Source organism: Entelurus aequoreus, linkage group LG02 (assembly GCF_033978785.1).
Source record: "Entelurus aequoreus isolate RoL-2023_Sb linkage group LG02, RoL_Eaeq_v1.1, whole genome shotgun sequence".
Taxonomy (NCBI): Eukaryota; Metazoa; Chordata; class Actinopteri; order Syngnathiformes; family Syngnathidae; genus Entelurus; species Entelurus aequoreus.
The window spans coordinates 46659335-46679757 of NC_084732.1; the positions used below are offsets into that span (position 1 = coordinate 46659335).

At 41.5% G+C, this 20423-nt stretch overlaps 1 protein-coding gene across 4 annotated transcripts in view; it reads left to right on the plus strand.

Moving 5' to 3' along the window:
- ap1g1 (adaptor related protein complex 1 subunit gamma 1) overlaps positions 1–20423 on the plus strand; it is a 74841-nt gene that overhangs the window by 41944 nt on the left and 12474 nt on the right. Inside the window, exons 1-16 of one of the 4 annotated variants that reach the window (XM_062027954.1) lie at positions 2651–3428; positions 7102–7270; positions 9308–9384; positions 11110–11205; positions 11365–11445; positions 11844–11942; positions 12039–12094; positions 12398–12511; positions 12621–12761; positions 14723–14777; positions 14886–15008; positions 15082–15171; positions 15276–15400; positions 16485–16589; positions 16710–16851; positions 16928–17054. In XM_062027954.1, coding sequence (XP_061883938.1) covers positions 3135–3428; positions 7102–7270; positions 9308–9384; positions 11110–11205; positions 11365–11445; positions 11844–11942; positions 12039–12094; positions 12398–12511; positions 12621–12761; positions 14723–14777; positions 14886–15008; positions 15082–15171; positions 15276–15400; positions 16485–16589; positions 16710–16851; positions 16928–17054 — 1894 coding nt within the window. In that variant the 5' untranslated portion in view covers positions 2651–3134. Of the gene's footprint in view, positions 1–2650; positions 3429–7101; positions 7271–7525; positions 7599–9307; positions 9385–11109; positions 11206–11364; positions 11446–11843; positions 11943–12038; positions 12095–12397; positions 12512–12620; positions 12762–14722; positions 14778–14885; positions 15009–15081; positions 15172–15275; positions 15401–16484; positions 16590–16709; positions 16852–16927; positions 17055–20423 lie in introns of those variants that run through there. The other 3 variants (XM_062027971.1, XM_062027963.1, XM_062027945.1) reach the window with 3 other exon arrangements.

Below are 20423 nucleotides of genomic sequence, written 5' to 3' on the forward strand. Positions count from 1 at the left end.
TTGTGTCTGTGTCAGAGGTGGACATGCATTCTACTGAGGTGGCAAATTATGATATGTCCAGTCTATTGCAGCACCAAGCAAACAATCGGAAAATTCCCGTCATATCAATTCCTAGATATGGTCGAAACTATTTGAAGTGCACTACGCATAATAAAAGCAACATTGTTAATATTGCCACTACGGATAATCTTAACAAAAACTCGTCAAAACAGCCCAATACCTATAATATGGGCTTTTTAAACATAAGATCATTGTCTCCCAAGGCGTTATTAGTTAATGAGGTCATTAGAGACAACAATCTTAACGTCATTGGTCTTAGCGAAACCTGGCTCAAACCAGACGAATTTTTTGCGCTCAATGAGGCATCTCCTCCTAACTATACGAATGCGCATGTTGCCCGTCCTCTTAAAAGGGGAGGGGGTGTCGCACTAATATACAATGAAAATTTCAACCTTACCCCTAACCTAAATAATAAATATAAATCGTTTGAGGTGCTTACTATGAGGTCTGTCACACCGCTACCTCTCGACCTGGCTGTTATCTACCGCCCCCCTGGGCCCTATTCGGACTTTATCAGTGAGTTCTCAGAGTTCGTTGCTGATCTAGTGACGCACGCCGACAATATAATCATAATGGGGGACTTTAATATCCATATGAATACCCCATCGGACCCTCAGTGCGTGGCGCTCCAAACCATAATTGATAGCTGTGGTCTTACACAAATAATACATGAACCCACGCATCGCAACGATAATACAATAGATCTAGTGCTTGTCAGGGGTGTCACCACCTCCAAAGTTATGATACTTCCATATACTAAAGTAATGTCCAATCATTACCTTATAAAATTTGAAGTTTTGACTCATTGTCAACAAGCTAATAATAATAATAACTGCTATAGCGGCAGCAACATTAATGCTGCCACAACGATGACTCTTGCTGACCTACTGCCTTCGGTAATGGCACCATTCCCAAATTATGTCGGCTCTATTGATAACCTCACTAACAACTTTGACGATGCCTTGCGCGAAATTATTGATAGTATAGCACCGCTAAAGCAAAAAAGGGCCCCTAAAAGGCGCACCCCATGGTTTACAGAAGAAATTAGAGCTCATAAATTATCATGTAGAAAACTGGAACGCAAATGGCGCGCGACTAAACTTGAGGTTTTCCATCAAGCATGGAGTGATAGTTTAATAACTTATAAACGCATGCTTACCTTAGCTAAAGCTAAATACTACTCAAATCTCATCCGCCTCAACAAAAACGATCCTAAATTTCTGTTTAGTACAGTAGCATCGCTAACCCAACAAGGGACTCCCCCCAGTAGCTCCACCCACTCGGCAGATGATTTTATGAATTTCTTTAATAAGAAAATTGAACTCATTAGAAAGGAGATTAAAGACAACGCATCCCAGCTACAACTGGGTTCTATTAACACAAATACGACTGTATATACGACGGACACTGCCCTCCAAAATAGTCTCTCTATTTTTGATGAAATAACATTAGAGGAATTATTACAGCGTGTAAGTGGGATAAAACAAACAACATGTTTACTTGACCCACTTCCTGGGAAACTTATCAAGGAACTGTTTGTATTATTAGGTCCATCAGTGTTAAATATTATAAACTTATCACTTTCCTCCGGCACTGTTCCCCTAGCATTCAAAAAAGCGGTTATTCATCCTCTACTCAAAAGACCTAACCTCGATCCTGACCTCATGGTAAACTACCGACCGGTCTCCCACCTTCCGTTTATTTCCAAAATTCTCGAAAAAATTGTTGCACAGCAGCTAAATGAACACTTAGTGACTAACAATCTCTGTGAACCTTTTCAATCCGGTTTCAGGGCAAATCACTCTACGGAGACAGCCCTCGCAAAAATGACTAATGATCTATTGCTAACGATGGATTCTGATGCGTCATCTATGTTGCTGCTTCTTGATCTTAGCGCCGCTTTCGATACCGTCGATCATAATATTTTATTAGAGCGTATCAAAACACGTATTGGTATGTCAGACTTAGCCTTGTCTTGGTTTAACTCTTATCTTACTGACAGGATGCAGTGCGTCTCCCATAACAATGTGACCTCGGACTATGTCAAGGTAACGTGCGGAGTCCCCCAGGGTTCGATTCTTGGCCCTGCACTCTTTAGTATTTACATGCTGCCACTGGGTGACATCATACGCAAGTACGGTGTTAGCTTTCACTGTTATGCTGATGACACTCAACTCTACATGCCCCTAAAGCTGACCAACACGCCGGATTGTAGTCAGCTGGAGGCGTGTCTTAATGAAATTAAACAATGGATGTCCGCTAACTTTTTGCAACTCAACGCTAAGAAAACGGAAATGCTGATTATCGGTCCTGCTAGACACCAACATCTATTTAATAATACCACCTTAACATTTGACAACCAAACAATTACACAAGGCGACTCGGTAAAGAATCTCTCTCGTTTGAGTCACACATTAAGAGTGTTACTAAAACGGCCTTCTTTCATCTCCGTAATATCGCTAAAATTCGTTCCATCTTGTCCACTAGCGACGCTGAGATCATTATTCATGCGTTCGTTACGTCTCGTCTCGATTACTGTAACGTATTATTTTCGGGTCTCCCTATGTCTAGCATTAAAAGATTACAGTTGGTACAAAATGCGGCTGCAAGGCTTTTGACAAAAACAAGAAAGTTTGATCATATTACGCCTATACTGGCTCACCTGCACTGGCTTCCTGTGCACTTAAGATGCGACTTTAAGGTTTTACTACTTACGTATAAAATACTACACGGTTTAGCTCCAGCCTATCTCGCTGATTGTATTGTACCATATGTCCCGACAAGAAATCTGCGTTCAAAGAACTCCGGCTTATTAGTGATTCCCAGAGCCAAAAAAAAGTCTGCGGGCTATAGAGCGTTTTCGATTCGGGCTCCAGTACTCTGGAATGCCCTCCCGGTAACAGTTAGGGATGCTACCTCAGTAGAAGCATTTAAGTCCCATCTTAAAACTCATTTGTATAATCTAGCCTTTAAATAGACCCCCCTTTATTTAGACCAGTTGATCTGCCGTTTCTTTTCTTCTCTCCTCTTCTCCCCTGTCCCTTGCGAGGGGGAGTTGCATAGGTCCGGTGGCCATGGATGAAGTGCTGGCTGTCCAGAGTCGGGACCCCGGGTGGACCACTAGCCGTGCATCGGTTGGGGACATCTCTGCGCTGCTGACCCGTCTCCACTCGGGATGGTTTCCTGTTGGCCCCGCTGTGGACTGGACTCCCGCTGATGTGTTGGATCCACTGTGGACTGGACTTTCACAATGTTATGTCAGACCCACTCGACATCCATTGCTTTCGGTCTCCCCTAGAGGGGGGGGTTACCCACATATGCGGTCCTCTCCAAGGTTTCTCATAGTCATTCACCGACGTCCCACTGGGGTGAGTTTTTCCTTGCCCGTATGTGGGCTCTGTACCGAGGATGTCGTTGTGGCTTGTACAGCCCTTTGAGACACTTGTGATTTAGGGCTATATAAATAAACATTGATTGATTGATTGAAAGCCAGCCCCACAGCATCCAGAGCCTTAAAGGCCTACTGAAATGAAATGTTCTTATTTAAACGGGGAAAGCAAATCCATTCTATGTGTCATACTTGATCATTTCGCGATATTGTCATATTTTTGCTGAAAGGATTTAGAACATCGACGATAAAGTTTTGGTCGCTGATAAAAAAGCTTTGCCTGTACCGGAAGTAGCGTGACGTCACAGGTTGAAGGGCTCCTCACATTTGAACATTGTTTACACCAGCAGCGAGAGCGATTCGGACCGAGAAAGCGACGATTACCCCATTAATTTGAGCCAGGATGAAAGATTCGTGGAAGAGGAACGTGAGAGTGAAGGATTAGAGTGCAGTGCAGGACGTATCTTTTTTCGCTCTGACCGTAACTTAGGTACAAGGGCTCATTGGATTCCACACTCTCTCCTTTTTCTATTGTGGATCACGGATTTGTATTTTAAACCACCTCTGATACTATATCCTCTTGAAAATGAGAGTCAAGAACGCGAAATGGACATTCACAGTGACTTTTATCTCAACGACAATACACTGGCGAAGCACTTTAGCTACAGAGCTAACGTGATAGCATCGTGCTTAAAGGCCTACTGAAACCCACTACTACCGACCACGCAGTCTGATAGTTTATATATCAATGATGAAATCTTAACATTATAACACTTGCCAATACGGCCGGGTTAACTTATAAAGTGACATTTTAAATTTGCCGCTAAACTTCCGGTTCGAAACGCCTCTGAGGATGACGTATGCGCGTGACGTAGACCGGCGAACACGGGTATGCCTTCCACATTGAAGCCAATACGAAAAAGCTCTGTTTTCATTTCATAATTCCACAGTATTCTGGACATCTGTGTTCGTGAATCTGTTTCAATCATGTTCATTGCATTATGAAGAAGGAAGCTGAGCAAGCAAAGAAGAAAGTTGTCGGTGCGAAATGGACGTATTTTTCGAACGTAGTCAGCCACAACAGTACACAGCCGGCGCTTCTTTGTTTACATTCCCGAAAGATGCAGTCAAGATGGAAGAACTCGGATAACAGAGACTCTAACCAGGAGGACATTTGACTTGGATACACAGACGCCTGTAGAGAACTGGGACAACACAGACTCTTACCAGGATTACTTTGATTTGGATGACAAAGACGCAGACGTGCTACTGTGAGTATGCAGCTTTGGCTTTTTTTTGCGTATGTACGTAACTTTTTAAAAATATATAAGCTTTATGAACCTTGGGTTAGGTGAACGGTCTTTTGGGCTGAGTGATTGTGTGTGTTGATCATGTGTTTGAATTGTATTGGCGTGTTCTATGGAGCTAGGAGCTAGCAGAGGAGCTAGGAGCTAGCATAACACGTACCGTACCGTACGTGTGCGTCACGTACGTAACTTTTTAAAAATATATAAGCTTTATGAACCTTGGGTTAGGTGAACGGTCTTTTGGGCTGAGTGATTGTGTGTGTTGATCAGGTGTTTGAATTGTATTGGCGTGTTCTATGGAGCTAGGAGCTAGCAGAGGAGCTAGGAGCTAGCATAACAAACACGCAGGTGTTATTATGCAGGATTAATTTGTGGCATATTAAATATAAGCCTGGTTGTGTTGTGGCTAATAGAGTATATATATGTCTTGTGTTTATTTACTGTTGTAGTCATTCCCAGCTGAATATCAGGTACCGTGAGTATGCAGCCTTGGCTGCTAAACATTCGATAACTTGACCGTATGTGCGCGTCACGTACGTAACTTTTTAAAAATATATAAGCTTTATGAACCTTGGGTTAGGTAAACGGTCTTTTGGGCTGAGTGATTGTGTGTGTTGATCAGGTGTTTGAATTGTATTGGCGTGTTCTATGGAGCTAGGAGCTAGCAGAGGAGCTAGGAGCTAGCATAACAAACACGCAGGTGCAAACACGCAGGTGTTTTTATGCAGGATTAATTTGTGGCATATTAAATATAAGCCTGGTTGTGTTGTGGCTAATAGAGTATATATATGTCTTGTGTTTATTTACTGTTGTAGTCATTCCCAGCTGAATATCAGGTCACCCCCGGCTCTCACAGCATCTTCCCTATCTGAATAGCTTCAACTCCCCACTAGTCCTTCACTTGCACTTTACTCATCCACAAATCTTTCATCCTCGCTCAAATTAATGGGGAAATTGTCGCTTTCTCGGTCCGAATCTCTCTCACTTCATGCGGCCATCATTGTAAACAATAGGGAACTTTGCGTATATGTTCAACTGACTACGTCACGCTACTTCCGGTAGGGGCAAGCCTTTTTTTTATCAGATACCAAAAGTTGCAATCTTTATCGTCGTTGTTCTATACTAAATCCTTTCAGCAAAAATATGGCAATATCGCGAAATGATCAAGTATGACACATAGAATAGATCTGCTATCCCCGTTTAAATAAAAAAAATTCATTTCAGTAGGCCTTTAACTCCATATAGAAACCGACGAAATAAGCCCCTGACTGGAAGGATAAACAGAAGATCAACAACACTACTATTACTATTAAACCCTGGACCTGTAACCACACGGTTAATGCTGTTCCGCCTGGCGAAGCCTAGCAATGCTGTTACTAACGACGCCATTGAAGCTAACTTAGCTACGGGACCTCGACAGAGCTATGCTAAAAACATTAGCTCTCCACCTACGCCAGCTCTCATCTGCTCATCACGACCCGTGCTCATCTGCGTTCCAGCGATCGGCGGAGCGACGAAGGACTTCACCCGATCATCGATGCGGTCGGCGGCCCGGAGACGGAGGAAGTCAAGTTGAGGACAGCGGCGCGGCGGCGGGCGTTGTAGCTTTCGACGACACCCCGGCCGCCATCAGAGTCGGCAAGAAACATATATTTCCCCAAAGTTACGTTCGTGACATGCACATAGCGCCACGCACGTACGGGCAAGCGATCAAATGTTTGGAAGCCAAAGCTGTACTCACGGTAGCGCGTCTGCTATCCAACTCAAAGTCCTCCTGGTTGTGTTGCTGTAGCCAGCCGCTAATACACCGATCCCACCTACAGCTTTCTTCTTTGCGGTCTCCATTGTTAATTGAACAAATTACAAAAGATTCACCAACACAGATGTCCAGAATACTGTGGAATTATGTGGTGAAAACAGACGACTTAAGCTGGCGACCGTGCTATTCCAAAATGTCTCCTTCAACCCTTGACGTCACGCCCAAACGTCATCATACCTAGACGTTTTCAGCCGGAAGTTTCCCGGGAAATTTAAAATTGCACTTTATAAGTTAACCCGGCTGTATTGGCATGTGTTGCAATGTTAAGATTACATCATTGATACATAAACTACCAGACTGCGTGGTCGGTAGTAGTGGGTTTCAGTAGGCCTTTAAGAAACTCCGGGCGTATATATATATGTATATATATATATATATATATTATATTATATTATATTATATTATATTATATTATATTATTATTTATTATTATTACTGTCAATTGTGAGCGAACTGTGGTGCTGAATTTCCCCCAGGGATCAATAAAGTACTTTCTATTCTATCTATTCTATCTCATCCACCCCCAGGGCCTTGCCACCGAGGTGCTTATTAACTACCCCGGCAACCTCAGCCCCAGAAATAGGAGAGCCCACCACAGATTCCCCAGGCACTGCTTCCTCATTGGAAGACATGTAGGTGTGATTGAGGAGGTCTTCGAAGTATTCCCTCCACAGATCTACAACATCCTGAGTCAAGGTCAGCAGCACACCGTCCCCACCATACACGGTGTTGACAGTGCACTGCTTCCCCTTCTTGAGGCGGCGGATGGAGGTCCAGAGTTGCTTTGAAGGCGTCCGAAAATTGTTTTCCTCCCGTGTCCGAGTTTTTGCCTCTGCGACCGCCAAAGCCGCACACCGCTTGACCTGTCTGTACCCGTCCGCTGCCTCTGGAGTCCCATGAGTCAAAATGAACCAATAGGACTCTTTCTTCAGCTTGACAGCATCCCTGAGTTCTGGGATTACCGCCATGACAGGCACCAACCACCTTGCGGCCACATCTCCGACCGGCCGCCTCGACAATAGAGGTACAGAACATGGTCCACTCGTACTCAATGTCCAGCGCCTCCCGCGTGACATGTTCAAAGTTCTTCCCAAGGTAGGAATTGAAACTCTCTGACAGGAAACTCTGCCAGACGTTCCCAGCAGACCCCCACAATGCGTTTGGGCCTGCCAGGTCTATCTGGCATCTTCCTCCACCATTTGAGCCAACTCCCACCAGGTGGTGATTGGTAGAAAGCTGCGCCCCTCTCTTCACCCGAGTGTCCAAAACATAAGACCGCAAATCCGATATCACAACTACAAAGGTGATCATGGAACTACGGCCTAGGGCAGGGGTCCCCAAACTTTTTGACTCGGGGGCCGCATTGGGTTAAAACAATTTGGCCCGGGGCTGGGCTGTATGTATGTGTATATATATATATATATATGTGTATGTGTATATATATATATATATATATATATATATATATATATTTTACTGTATATAAATAGCATACTTTCCGCGTGCGCGATGATGTCACGTTATCGATGAGAAAATGCATTTTTAGACAATATGATTTGCCTGAGCGGCTAGGAGACACCGTGAGTAGCAAGCGGTACAAAGTGGATAAGAAAAGACAAAACTTTTTTATTTTTTTATATATTTTTTTATACTTGGGACTTCCCGCGGGCCTGATTTTGGACGCTGGCAGGCCAAATCGGGCCCGCGGGCTGTAGTTTGGGGACCCCTGGCCTAGGGTGTCCTGGTGCCAAGTGCACATATAGACATCCTTATGTCCGAACATGGTGTTCGTTATGAACAATCTGTGACGAACACAAAAGTCCAATAACAAAACACCACTTGGGTTCAGATCCGCGCGACCGTTCCTCCCAATCACACCTTTCCAGGTTTCACTGTGGTTGCCAATGTGAGTGTTGAAGTCACCCATCAGAACAAAGAATCACCCGGGGGAGCACTCTCCAGTACTCCCTCTGGGGTATCCAAAAAGGGCGGGTACTCTGAGCTGCTGTTTCGTACATAAGCACAAACATTCAGGACCCGTCCCCCAACCCGAAGGCGGACGGAATCTACCCTCTCGTCTACTGGGTTAAACTCCAACGTACAGGCTTTGCGCCGGGGGGCCAACAAGAATTGCAACGCCAGAGTGGAAGAGAGTCCAACCCCTCTCGAGAGGACTGATTCCAGAACCTTTGCTGTGAGTCCGACTATATCTCGCCGAAACTTCTCCACTTCGCGCACCAGCTAAGGCTTTACCCCCCAGTGAGGTGACGGTCCACGTTCCAAGAGCTAGCTTCTGTAGCCGAGGATCGGACCGCCAAGGGCCCTGCCTTCGGCTTCCGCCCAGCTCACACTGCACTCGACCTCTATGCCCCCTCCTATGAGTGGTGAGCCCATTGGAGGAGGGATCCACGTTGCCTCTTTGGGCTGTGCCCGGCCGGGCACCATGGGGGCAGGCCCAGACAACATAGCTTCTAGGATCATTGAGACATGCAGACTCCTCTACCACAATAAGGTGGCAGCCCAAAAAGGAGATCTGTCATCATGTCTTTCATAATGATTGTGAACGATCCAAAAAGGGCAGTTCCCCTTTAAACTGTACTTCAACTGGCCATCATGTGTTTTGTTACTCTCCTTTTAGTGCTGCATTAAAAAATCCACAACCAGACGGCTTATGGTTATTTTATTCCTTTGCCTCTTTTCAGCGTAATGACCTCTACTTGGTTTATCCCCCAGGTGTTCTCCATACATCTGTTGTCCTCCTCACTGAGATGTGTGAGAGAAGTCCTGACATGCTGTCTCACTTCAGAAAGGTACAAACCAACTGTTTTTAGCTGTAACACAATTACTTATCATGATTGTATGTTTTTCCTCATGAAGAGTGTGCCAAACATAGTTGGTTGTAATGCTACTGCTGCATGTGATTTTAAGATGGCATGCTAGTATGTCAGTCCACTGCCATTTTACATAGACATTAATTTGGTTTTGTGACTACCTCTGGTAATGGCAGTATTTGCCTGCATTTGCAGAGTCCGGATTTAGCAACGTTAGCTCATGTCATACCTAAGGTGTTATATTTGAGGCTTTTCTGGTGTTCACATTTTCATTGCTCAGTTTGAGATTAAATGGGGCACTCAGGAGTTTGTTAATGGCGAAGCTCAGCACGGTTGAAACATTCTCATCCAGCTAATTTTAGGTCATATGCAGGATAAAAATATATGTGAAAGTAGTGGGAAAGTGGATGTCTGCACACTGGATTAACAGCTTCCAGACTAAGTGTTTGCACTGTGCAGGCCATTAAAGCACAGAGAAATCTTGTGTGCCTATGCCCATTTCTTCACAATCTACTTAGTAGAGATAGCTCACTTTGGCCAAGTGGCTTTCTGGCCCATATGGCAGACTGTAAGAAAACGCTGAACTTGTTTGTGTTTTATCTACCTTTGCTGTATTTTCCTCTTGTATTGTATATTCCACTGGTTGCTTTACAATCTTGGTGCAGCACAAGCCATGCCTGAAGCGCCCACCCCTCATGTTCATGATCTACTTATTTTAAGCTCTCTGAAAGTGAATGATTTTCCACTCCCTAACATCTACCTCATATTTTTTCTGTCATTTGTCTTTGTTACAATTCCTGCATTGTGTTAGAATGAGAAGGTAAGAGTGCATTCTGATCTCATAGCTGGTGCATGCTGTCATTAGTAATCACTCCTCACAGTCACCAAATATGTGTCGTATAATTCATGGTGCTTTTTTCTTTAAAACAATTATTTGAATTTGTACTGTGATCATTACAATGTCCGACAATAATACAGAATTTGAAGGATTCATTTGTCAGCTACACTTCTCATAATTATTTTGAGTCTGATTTTCCAAATATGCAATTAAGCTGATCACTATTGAGTGGGTCTGTGTTCACATATTTGCCACAGGTGTTGTCACCAGGAACTGATGGTTTTCACAATGTGCCAATTTAATTGATTTGTCAAGGTAACAGTCTTAGGAATGTAATGGTGGAGAAATGTTTTTTGAGCAGATAAGATCAAAGGAAACACAATTTTAATTTAATTTTAGAGATGTTTTGTTTGGGAACACAATTTGAATATAATTTTCAGAGATGTTTTGTTTGATTCCATCCCACACAACTGCAGTTGTGATCAACAAACATCAGTTTGACCACAAACACAAAATGTTAAATTTGATTTCAAAGAGTGTACCTATTTAGGAATCACCTAAGCCATGTAATTAATGATCTTGTAGTTTCTAACATAATTTATTCTTATAACATTTATTTTCACTAAATGCTCATAGTAGTGATCCTGTTGGCTAATTATAGTTAACTGCACTTCAGTTACTTTGATTTCACATATTTATCTGTAGTTTGATTACCAATTTTTTACTATAATAATCTATTTTTAACCAACTTATAACCCTTCCATTTTGCTTTGTTTTTAATGACTGTCATGAGATGTTGGCAATGAAAGCAATATATTGTGACACCTCATTTTTCCCGTCTGTTTTGCTCTTCGTCTTTTTTGTAGCTGGTTCCACAATTGGTGAGAATCCTGAAGAACCTCATCATGTCTGGATACTCTCCTGAGCATGATGTGTCAGGCATAAGTGATCCTTTCTTGCAGGTAAATTCCATTCTTAGTGCCAAATGTAGTAATGTAAGTTTGAATGGCTGCAATGACAGTTCAGAAGTTGAATCATGTTCACAGCAAGAAATTCAAATGTGCTATTAATGACGGGATATTCATTTCATATAAATTGACCAACTTGTTTACTGTTCTCAGGTGCGGATATTGAGACTACTGAGGATTTTAGGCAGAAGTGACGATGACTCCAGTGAAGCAATGAATGATATTCTTGCACAGGTTAGAAACATTATTGATTCACATTGTTTATTACTGTACATTCATTGTTTTGCAAATTAAAGTTGTTATATACTGTTTTATACCACAAATTGTTGTAGCTAGAGAACAACATAAAAATATATGCATCACAGAGCTTAGCTCACATTCAAAGAAACGCTGTATGATGATAAAGCGTGATCCATCGTCTGAAAGACTGTTGATACTTTTATCTGACAGCATTCATTCAATTCTCATCTCACATTTGATGTAATTTCCATTGGAATTGATTTTTTTTTAATGCTGTAAGCCTAAAAGAAAGTGTGAAAACATTTGCTTCAAAAATACCTACGGTACTTATATGTGACATGTCTTATTTTACCCAGTTGTACAACTGACAACTGGAATATTTTTGCATGCAGGTTGCAACGAACACAGAGACAAGTAAAAATGTTGGAAATGCAATCCTGTACGAGACAGTATTGACGATCATGGACATCAAGTCCGAAAGTGGACTGAGGGTGAGCTCATTGAATATTAATTTTGTAAAAAGAAACAAAAAATGTATTGCTGATTTTCTACAATCAAACTGATAATACCGTTTAATTATTTTACAGGTTCTGGCTATTAACATATTGGGTCGATTCCTCCTTAACAATGACAAAAATATAAGGTAATCCCCTCTGTGTCTTTTTGTAGGCATATTTTAAATCGTTTGATTCTACATAATAGCCGATTGTGCATAAGTTAATTATGTAATTCCTATACCAAAGCAGCTTAATTAGTGGAACTTGAGCTTAGTTTAAAATCTCTTCCAGAGATAGTGGTATTATTCCATTGCTACGAAGTTGAATATTTGTTGAACTTCCGCTACATCTAAAGCTTTTCATCAAGTGAATAGATTTTTTACGTTTAGTCCAATCAAGAGGATTTTATAAACATTGACAATTCATCCTTTTAAAACTCACCATTGCAGATATGTGGCATTGACATCCCTACTAAAGACGGTACAGACAGACCACAATGCAGTGCAGAGGCATCGAAGTACCATTGTGGATTGTTTAAAAGACCTTGATGTGTCCATCAAGAGGTGAGTGGAGGGTGATTTCCAGTGATTGAGCTTAGAGGACGTTCATCAAAGAATATTTTATCTAACCGCTTTGTTTTTGTTCTTGATCTACTTCTCGTTGCGACTGCAGACGTGCAATGGAGCTGAGCTTTGCCCTGGTGAATGGCAACAACATTAGAGGCATGATGAAAGAGCTTCTCTACTTCCTAGACTCTTGCGACCCAGAATTCAAAGCGGACTGTGCGTCAGGAGTCTTTCTAGCAGCAGAAAAGTACGACTTAAATCTTTCCTAGCACATTACAACTGTCCTGAGAAGCCTACATGTACTAAGATTGGGGTACAACGATTATATATTTTGACTGCTCAATTATAATAGCATTATAATACGTTTCACAAATATTATGCATTGATTAATTTCACATCAAAACAATTTATAAATTCCCATAGACAGTCCATAAAGATTTTTATGGAAAGAACTGTAATCAAATAACAGTACAACAAATTTAATAAAAACAAAAAGTAATATTAATAATTGTATTATTAATATAAAACTACTGTTAACTTTTTGTATCCCACTAGGGGAGAATGTTACTCAAACAAAAATGTGTTAGTGTCATCAATCGTCATCCATGCCCATTTATTCATTTTTAATAATAAAATGTATGCTGTGTTAACTGGAACGCGCATAATTAGATCGCATACTTGTGCTGTTCTTTTACAATTTTATGTTAGTGTTTTATATTAGCTTAACTATTGTTTATTCAACACAGACGGAAGAAGCAATCTCTAACATTAAATGGTCCCTGAGTGAAGCCCTTGACAGGTGTACCTGTTGCTGTTTGTTTACACTGAACTGACTCAAAACTAAGCTACTGATTGTAAGGGACGTGTCTGTATTTACCTCAGTTCTTCATGAAGTAACTTGCAACTAACAAAAATTAACCAAATGATTATATTTTACCTTTAATTTGGTGTGTAAAGCTGCTCCAAATTGAACGTATCAAACCCTTTAGCCGCAACTTTCTTTTGGCAAGTTTTGCAAATGTGGGAGCCATCATCTTTAATGACTCCCTTTTTAAATGCAAAACCAAGTTTTCTTACCTATTGGTACGTGTTGTTGTATATTTGTGATCTGCATAAGTCCTGAAAATTTTAAATAAAATCTTGAAAGGCAATGCAGAGATATTTATTAAAATAATCTTGCCTTCCTTTCTACTTCCACCAAAGAGCTGTTTGGAACATGCACAATTGGGGATGTCACAAATTGGGAAAACTGTCAGCGGATTATCCATATTTGGTATAAATGTACCCCGATTGCCTTGCCCGCTTTCGCCATTGTAGTCTGCGCTATAGTCAATAAGCTCCTTCTTTTTTGCTATCCTCTTGTTGTGGTGCAGACTGGGTTGTACATTGACATGCATCCTCCGCATTTGCCATTTCTAATATAAAGTACTGTATAGTTCTAACTTATATCTGTCAGTAGACACGCTATGGAAGGGCTAAAAACTACAACAAAGGGGGTGGGAAGAAGACGCTGTCAAAGTGGAAATAAATAAGACCGCCCACAAAACGGCACATCCTGAAGAGCCAGTCAGAAAGCCGCTCAAACGGTCTATAAAACATAATCTACGCAAAATTCTGACCAAAGAACTACCATTATATGTTATATAGACCACAAGGAAGTGTTTTGAATGTAGAAAAAAACATAATTATATGACCCCTATAAGGGTACTTTTAAGTATCCGAAATGTTCTCACATTTTTGCTACTTTTTGGGGTGGCATTATTTCACTGTTTTGTCCCGTTGTCATTTTTAACCTAACTTTGCTCTTTTTCCGTGCAGGTTGTGCCGAAAAATAACGTACCAGCATAATGTCAGTTTATAGCAAGTGAGGAGGTGCCTTTGCATTTAAATAATTGTGACGTTCTTAATCACAGCTAGCAGAATAAGCTTAACCATTGCACCCTTAACTACAATGGAAGATAATGGCTTACTGTCCCATAGGTTTATGATACAAATAGACTAAATCAAAGTAATGCCTGACAAAATATACATCACAGGGGGTTGTTTACCTTGAAAGAAATGCTGTGTGATGATAAAAAGAGTGATCCATCTTCTGAACGACTGTTGATGCTTAATATTTATCTGACAGCATCAATCTCCTTGTTTTATTATGAATATCTTGTCCATCAAGCCTTTCCTGACTGTATCACTGTCTGCTTTGTGTGACAGGTATGCTCCTTCGAAAAGATGGCACATAGACACCATAATGAGAGTTCTGACAACAGTACGTATAACTGAATAGCACCCTAGAAGGCTAACATTAATTTCCCTTTATATTAGTACTAAAGACCTGCTATATTTTAATCATTTTAATCTGTGCTCTACGTTGCAGGCAGGCAGCTACGTGCGCGATGATTCTGTTCCTAACCTTATTCAGCTCATCACCAACAGTGTTGAGATGCACGCATACACTGTACAGAGACTTTACAAAGCCCTTCTAGATGACATTTCACAGGTGCTAAAAGAGACTAATATATCTTCTAGCAATACGGTGCACCATTTAAAGTCTCCTGTTTTTGTCTATGTAGCAACCTCTCGTACAAGTGGCATCCTGGTGCATAGGGGAGTATGGAGACCTGCTGGTGTCTGGACAGTGTGAAGAAGAGGAACCTATTCAGGTACATGCTGACGCACGACTAATTACAAACACGTCTTATACTGTGAGGAAAAAGTCCTGTTAATCATGAGATGATGTGCTTCCCTCTCCCTCTTTTTAAAAAAGGTGACTGAAGATGAGGTTCTGGATGTCTTGGAAGGCCTTTTAGTATCCAATCTGTCGACTCCTGTGACTCGGGGCTATTCACTTACTGCCATCATGAAGTTGTCAACTCGCTTCAGTGGTGTCAAGTGAGTAATTGGATTACATTACCGTATTTTTTGGTCTATAAAGCGCACTTAAAATCATCAATTTCTCAAAAATCAAAAGTGTTGTGCTGACCGACCTCGAAGCATTTTTATTTAGTATATGGTGTAATGAGAACTGTGACCAGACGATAGAAGTCACACATAAGAGATACGACTCCTGTTCAATAAATGATGCCGGCAAAGCAAGACCAAAACTTTGATCTTTCATTCAGAATATTGAACATTACACACGGTGCTCAAAAATCTATCAAAATGACTTTGGTAAGCTATGAAGCTGCACCGCTTGATGGATTGTCGGCACATTACGGCTACTGTAATCAGACATAGTGTGCTTCAACATATGGGTATTATTATGTAAGGACCCCAAAATAGCACATTAGGAGACATATTATCCGGTGTTTTGTTTCGCAATATTATACAAAACTAACTTTTTTCACCTATTGGTACCCGCTGATGTGTATTTGGGATCTGCAAAAGTCCTGAAAATTTGCGCGTGTCCGCCATGGTAGTCTGCATCGACACCGTAGTCAATAAGCTTCTTCATTTTCTCCATCCACTTGTTGTGGTGCATTCATCCTAAGCTGTTGTCATTTATAATAAAAAGTAGCATAGAGTTCTAACTTAAATCTGTCAGTAAACTAGCTATGGAAGCGCTAAAAACTGCCAGTACAACAAAGATGACAGGGAGAAGACGCTGTCAAAGTGGAGCCACGTAAGTGAGACCCGCCAACAAAACGGTCAGAAAGGAACTTGAAAACGTTCTTGAGAACATAATCTATGCAACATTTTGACCAAAGAACCACCATTACATGGTATGTAGACCACAAGGAAGTGTTTTGAATATAGAAAAAAAATCCTAATATGAGCCCTTTTAATGCGCCTATAATCGGGCGCGTCTTTTGTATGTTGCATACAATAGATCCGCTCATCGGCAGTGCGCCTTATAATCTGGTGCACTCTGTGGTCTGAACAATATGGAACTATATTAGTTTTGCTTGTATTTGGGAACCAATTTGGGAAATGTGCCAATTTACTTACCTGCTAACATTGAAATATTTTCTCCTAGCCGAATCAAGAAGGTGGTGTCAATATACGGCAGTAGCATCGACGTGGAGCTGCAACAGAGAGCTGTAGAGTACAACGCACTTTTCAAGAAATATGACCACATGAGGTAAAATAACAGAACAGCCAACACAACCAAGCAAATAAAATGGACCATTTAGAAGAATTAGAAAGTCTTTTTCTAGTGGTCCAGTAGGGTTAATCCTCCATTATTTGCGTCTCTTCTTAGGCCTGCTCTTCTCGAAAGAATGCCCATCATGGAGAAAACTGCCACAAATGGCCCCACAGAGATTGTGCAAACTAATGGGGAGACGGAACCCTCTGTTGGGGAGCCAAAACATCCACCCCTTGTCAGTCAGCCAACTAACCACGTGAGGGGATATTTGACCTCCATGAAATATTAATTTTATCATCATCACTGTTACTCACTTGGCACTTATCTCACAGGCAAATGATTTATTAGACCTCCTTGGCGGTAATGATGTGGTGCCTGTAATCCAGACGACTGTGTCGCCCAAGCTTGCTTCAGCTGGGGGGGAGCTCCTGGACCTGCTTGGTGACATCTCATTAAGTGGTAGGATGCTCCAAAATTAACTTTTTTCTAAACTTATTTAAAAAAAAAAAAACGTATTCCCATAAGATACCATAATTTCCAGGCTCTAAAGCACACCTAATTATAGGCTGCACCCACCCCTTTATTTTCTACAAACACTGTATTGGTTGCGTAAGTCTGTAAGCCGCCGCTGTACACATTCAAAATGTTATATTTACACATGCACTTGTGTTTATTCACGTACAACGACTGACTGTAACATGGCATACAGTAGCCTACTTGAGTGCGATTTTCATCCTTCGCCTCTTACTGCGTGCTGGAACCGCTAAAGTCGTCGTCTTTTGTGTCCGGTGGTCCGTTAGTGATGGTGGATAGCCATTTTTTGGGTTTTTCCTTTTTTGAACAATCTTTTTCAGCTTTGGGGTGCGTCGTGTGCATTTCATCATTTCCATCGAGGGTAAATCCATAACGCAATAAATGGCTGAGTGATTGATATAATGTGAACAATTTCATTGGTCCATCCTGACCTGCTCAGGCTGAATTTATTGACATGTGAAGCTTTTGAAAAAAAGTTTTTTTCAACCAACCTAGGAGTGATGACACGGTCTGGCCGGCAGGGATAACACAGCATGACAGGAAAGATGTGTGCACATTTAAGTTTTAAGTTTAAGTGAAAAGAGGGGAAATGGTTTTAATGGTGTTCCTAATGTAATAGCCTTGATGGCAGGGAAGTGCAAGGGAATGAAAGTCAAGTGTGGGTAAGTGTGCATGTTTGTGTGTGCATGTGCCGTCTACTCTTCAGGGATGGGTGTGCTTCGTCACACCGGAAAAATCCACAAAATGCTTATTTACCAGAATGTACTGTAGTTGATCCGACAGGAGGTTATATATTTGCTGGGGCTTGTCTGTTAGTTAGCAACATACCGCAAAAAAGTTGGCAGATTTTGATGAAACTTTCAGAAAATGTAAGATACTGGATAAGGAACAAGTGCTTACATTTTGAGGGTGATCCGGATCAATGTGTGTATTCAGGATTTAAAAAAAAAAAAGATTGTTTACTATTGAGAAGTGGGGCCTGGCAGAGCTTATTTTCTAGTTGATAACTCAATGATGACAACCTTCTTCTTTTTATACATATACTTTACTGAGGGAACACAATAACAAACCGGCCACTGCCGTTCACATAACAGACTAAACACCGGAGCCCGCGCATAGAGCAATGCATGCTGGGAATTACCGTAAATACACTAAAAGAGTGTACCATAATAATGCGCAATGCAAAAACAGAACATTTACAATCTCCCACTTTTTCTTTTTAGTTTTTTTAACACAAAAAATCACAGTCTATTATTAATGTCCATAAGTATGAAAATGTAAGAACATGGTGATCAACAAAAAAACTTATACAAAAAAAACTGTCCACAAAAGAATAGTCTCTATTCCAGTTTCCACTCTCCAACACTGAGTGCCTTTAGGAGCTGAAGTGCGGATGCACCTCGTTTTGTCAAACAGTCAGCTAGCTGCTCTCCAGTAGGTGCCCAGAGAATCTGTTGAATTCTTTTACACTGAAGAAGTTCTTTGATGCCACTTATTTCAAGGCGGAGCCTTTTCTCTGTCACTGACTTAGTAGACTTGATGGCGTCTGCAAGGGAGTGGTTATCAGTGACACACACTATTGGTAAGACATGTTGTGATACATTCCCTGTGGTAAGTTCTGCATGAAGGTCAGATAAAGAAATGGCACTGTCAACAGCATCGGCAAGGGCAAGAGTTTCTCCAGCAAGAGTGCTCCGTACGACTCTTCTGATCTTTTTTGACTGCCAATACACAGGGGAGAATCTTCCTTCCTCACCCATCAGCAGAATGAGATGTCCCCCTTGAGTGCCTCCATCTGTAAGGTTTCCCAGCGAGGCATCGCAGAACACTACTAGCTTTAGAGAACTGTCTTTTCCCAGGTTCTGAAACTTCAGTGTCACATGTTCTGATTTCAATTTTCTCACCACCTTGTTTGTGTCATGTAAAGTCTGCACAGTAGCATGTTTTATGTTAGCTGCAAGGACACATGTATCAAACGTAATATCCGGTCTACTTTGTCCACAGAAGTTGACCTATTTTTGATCTCAGGTCATCAATTTCACTTTCAGTCAAAAGATCATCCCGTCTCATGGCTCTGGAGATGTCTATGTGAATTGGCTGGAGATTCTGTATGTAATTGTCTTGATGCATACATGTTACTCCATTTGCAGTGACATACTCCATGCCTACATAGCGAAAGCTGTCATGTTCTTCTCTGCCCACTTGAAAGGCAGATTGCAGGTGAGGGATTACAGTTGTTGTGAAAATCTGTGAACCACTTCAGATGAAATCATCAACATGACAAGCAAGCACCCCAGACACATTACAATCTTTATCCAACCAATAAAATATAGCAGGGTCAATTTGTGACATCTTTCCTCCAATTTGCAACATTGTTTCTTTAACCCTATTGTACCAGTACAGTGATGCATCATTTAGTCCATAAACACATTTGTTTAGCTTCCATAGAGTTCCCTCACTCTTGACTTCAGGTGGTGGACGAACATAGATGTCTCGGGATAACTCATTTCCTTGAAGGAATGCTGACTTAATGTCCATAGAGTGGGGTGTCCATCGGTTTTGACATATCACAGACATGAGTAGTCTAAGAGACTCTGAGGCACATGTTGGCGAGTCTTTTGGGAGATCTTTTGTGTTTAGCTCTTCAAATCCTTTCGCCACTAGCCTTGCTTTTGGAACTATGCCGTCTGGTGTGTCTTTGAGTGTACACACCCATCTTGTGGAAATGCATTTTTGTTCCATGTTTTTTACTTCATCAAACACACCGTGTTTCTCCCAGTTACTGATTTCAGTAAGTTTAGCTGATTCAAATGACACATCCTTTGTAACAAGTACATCCTCGTGATCAGATGGCTGTTCCACCCTGTCCAATGACTGAATCTGCAGTGTGTCAACCTGTGAAAGGTCAGCTGACCTTGTTGTGCCAGTGAGGTTAACTGGCTCAGTGTACTCCAGATTGTACCAGTTCTTGTGTTTTCCAGTTGCCTTTCCCGCTCGACCTAGCACTTTTGCTGTGTGTGAAATTCCAGTGTCTCTTTCCACATACTTAATGAATTGTCCTGCCTTTAGATTCATACTACGGTCTGTTCTTATGATAGAAGGTTGTCTGTCAGATGGATCATTATCTTGCTCATTGCTGTCTCTGTCATTATTAGAGCTCCCTGCCGCATTCTCTGTGTTAGGCACACTGTCTCCATCACTAGATACAGTATTGGGTAGATCTTCAACATGTTCAATGCCACATTCTGCTGCATTAAGTTCTGTCTGGCTTACTTGGCTGTCACGAGACGTGTC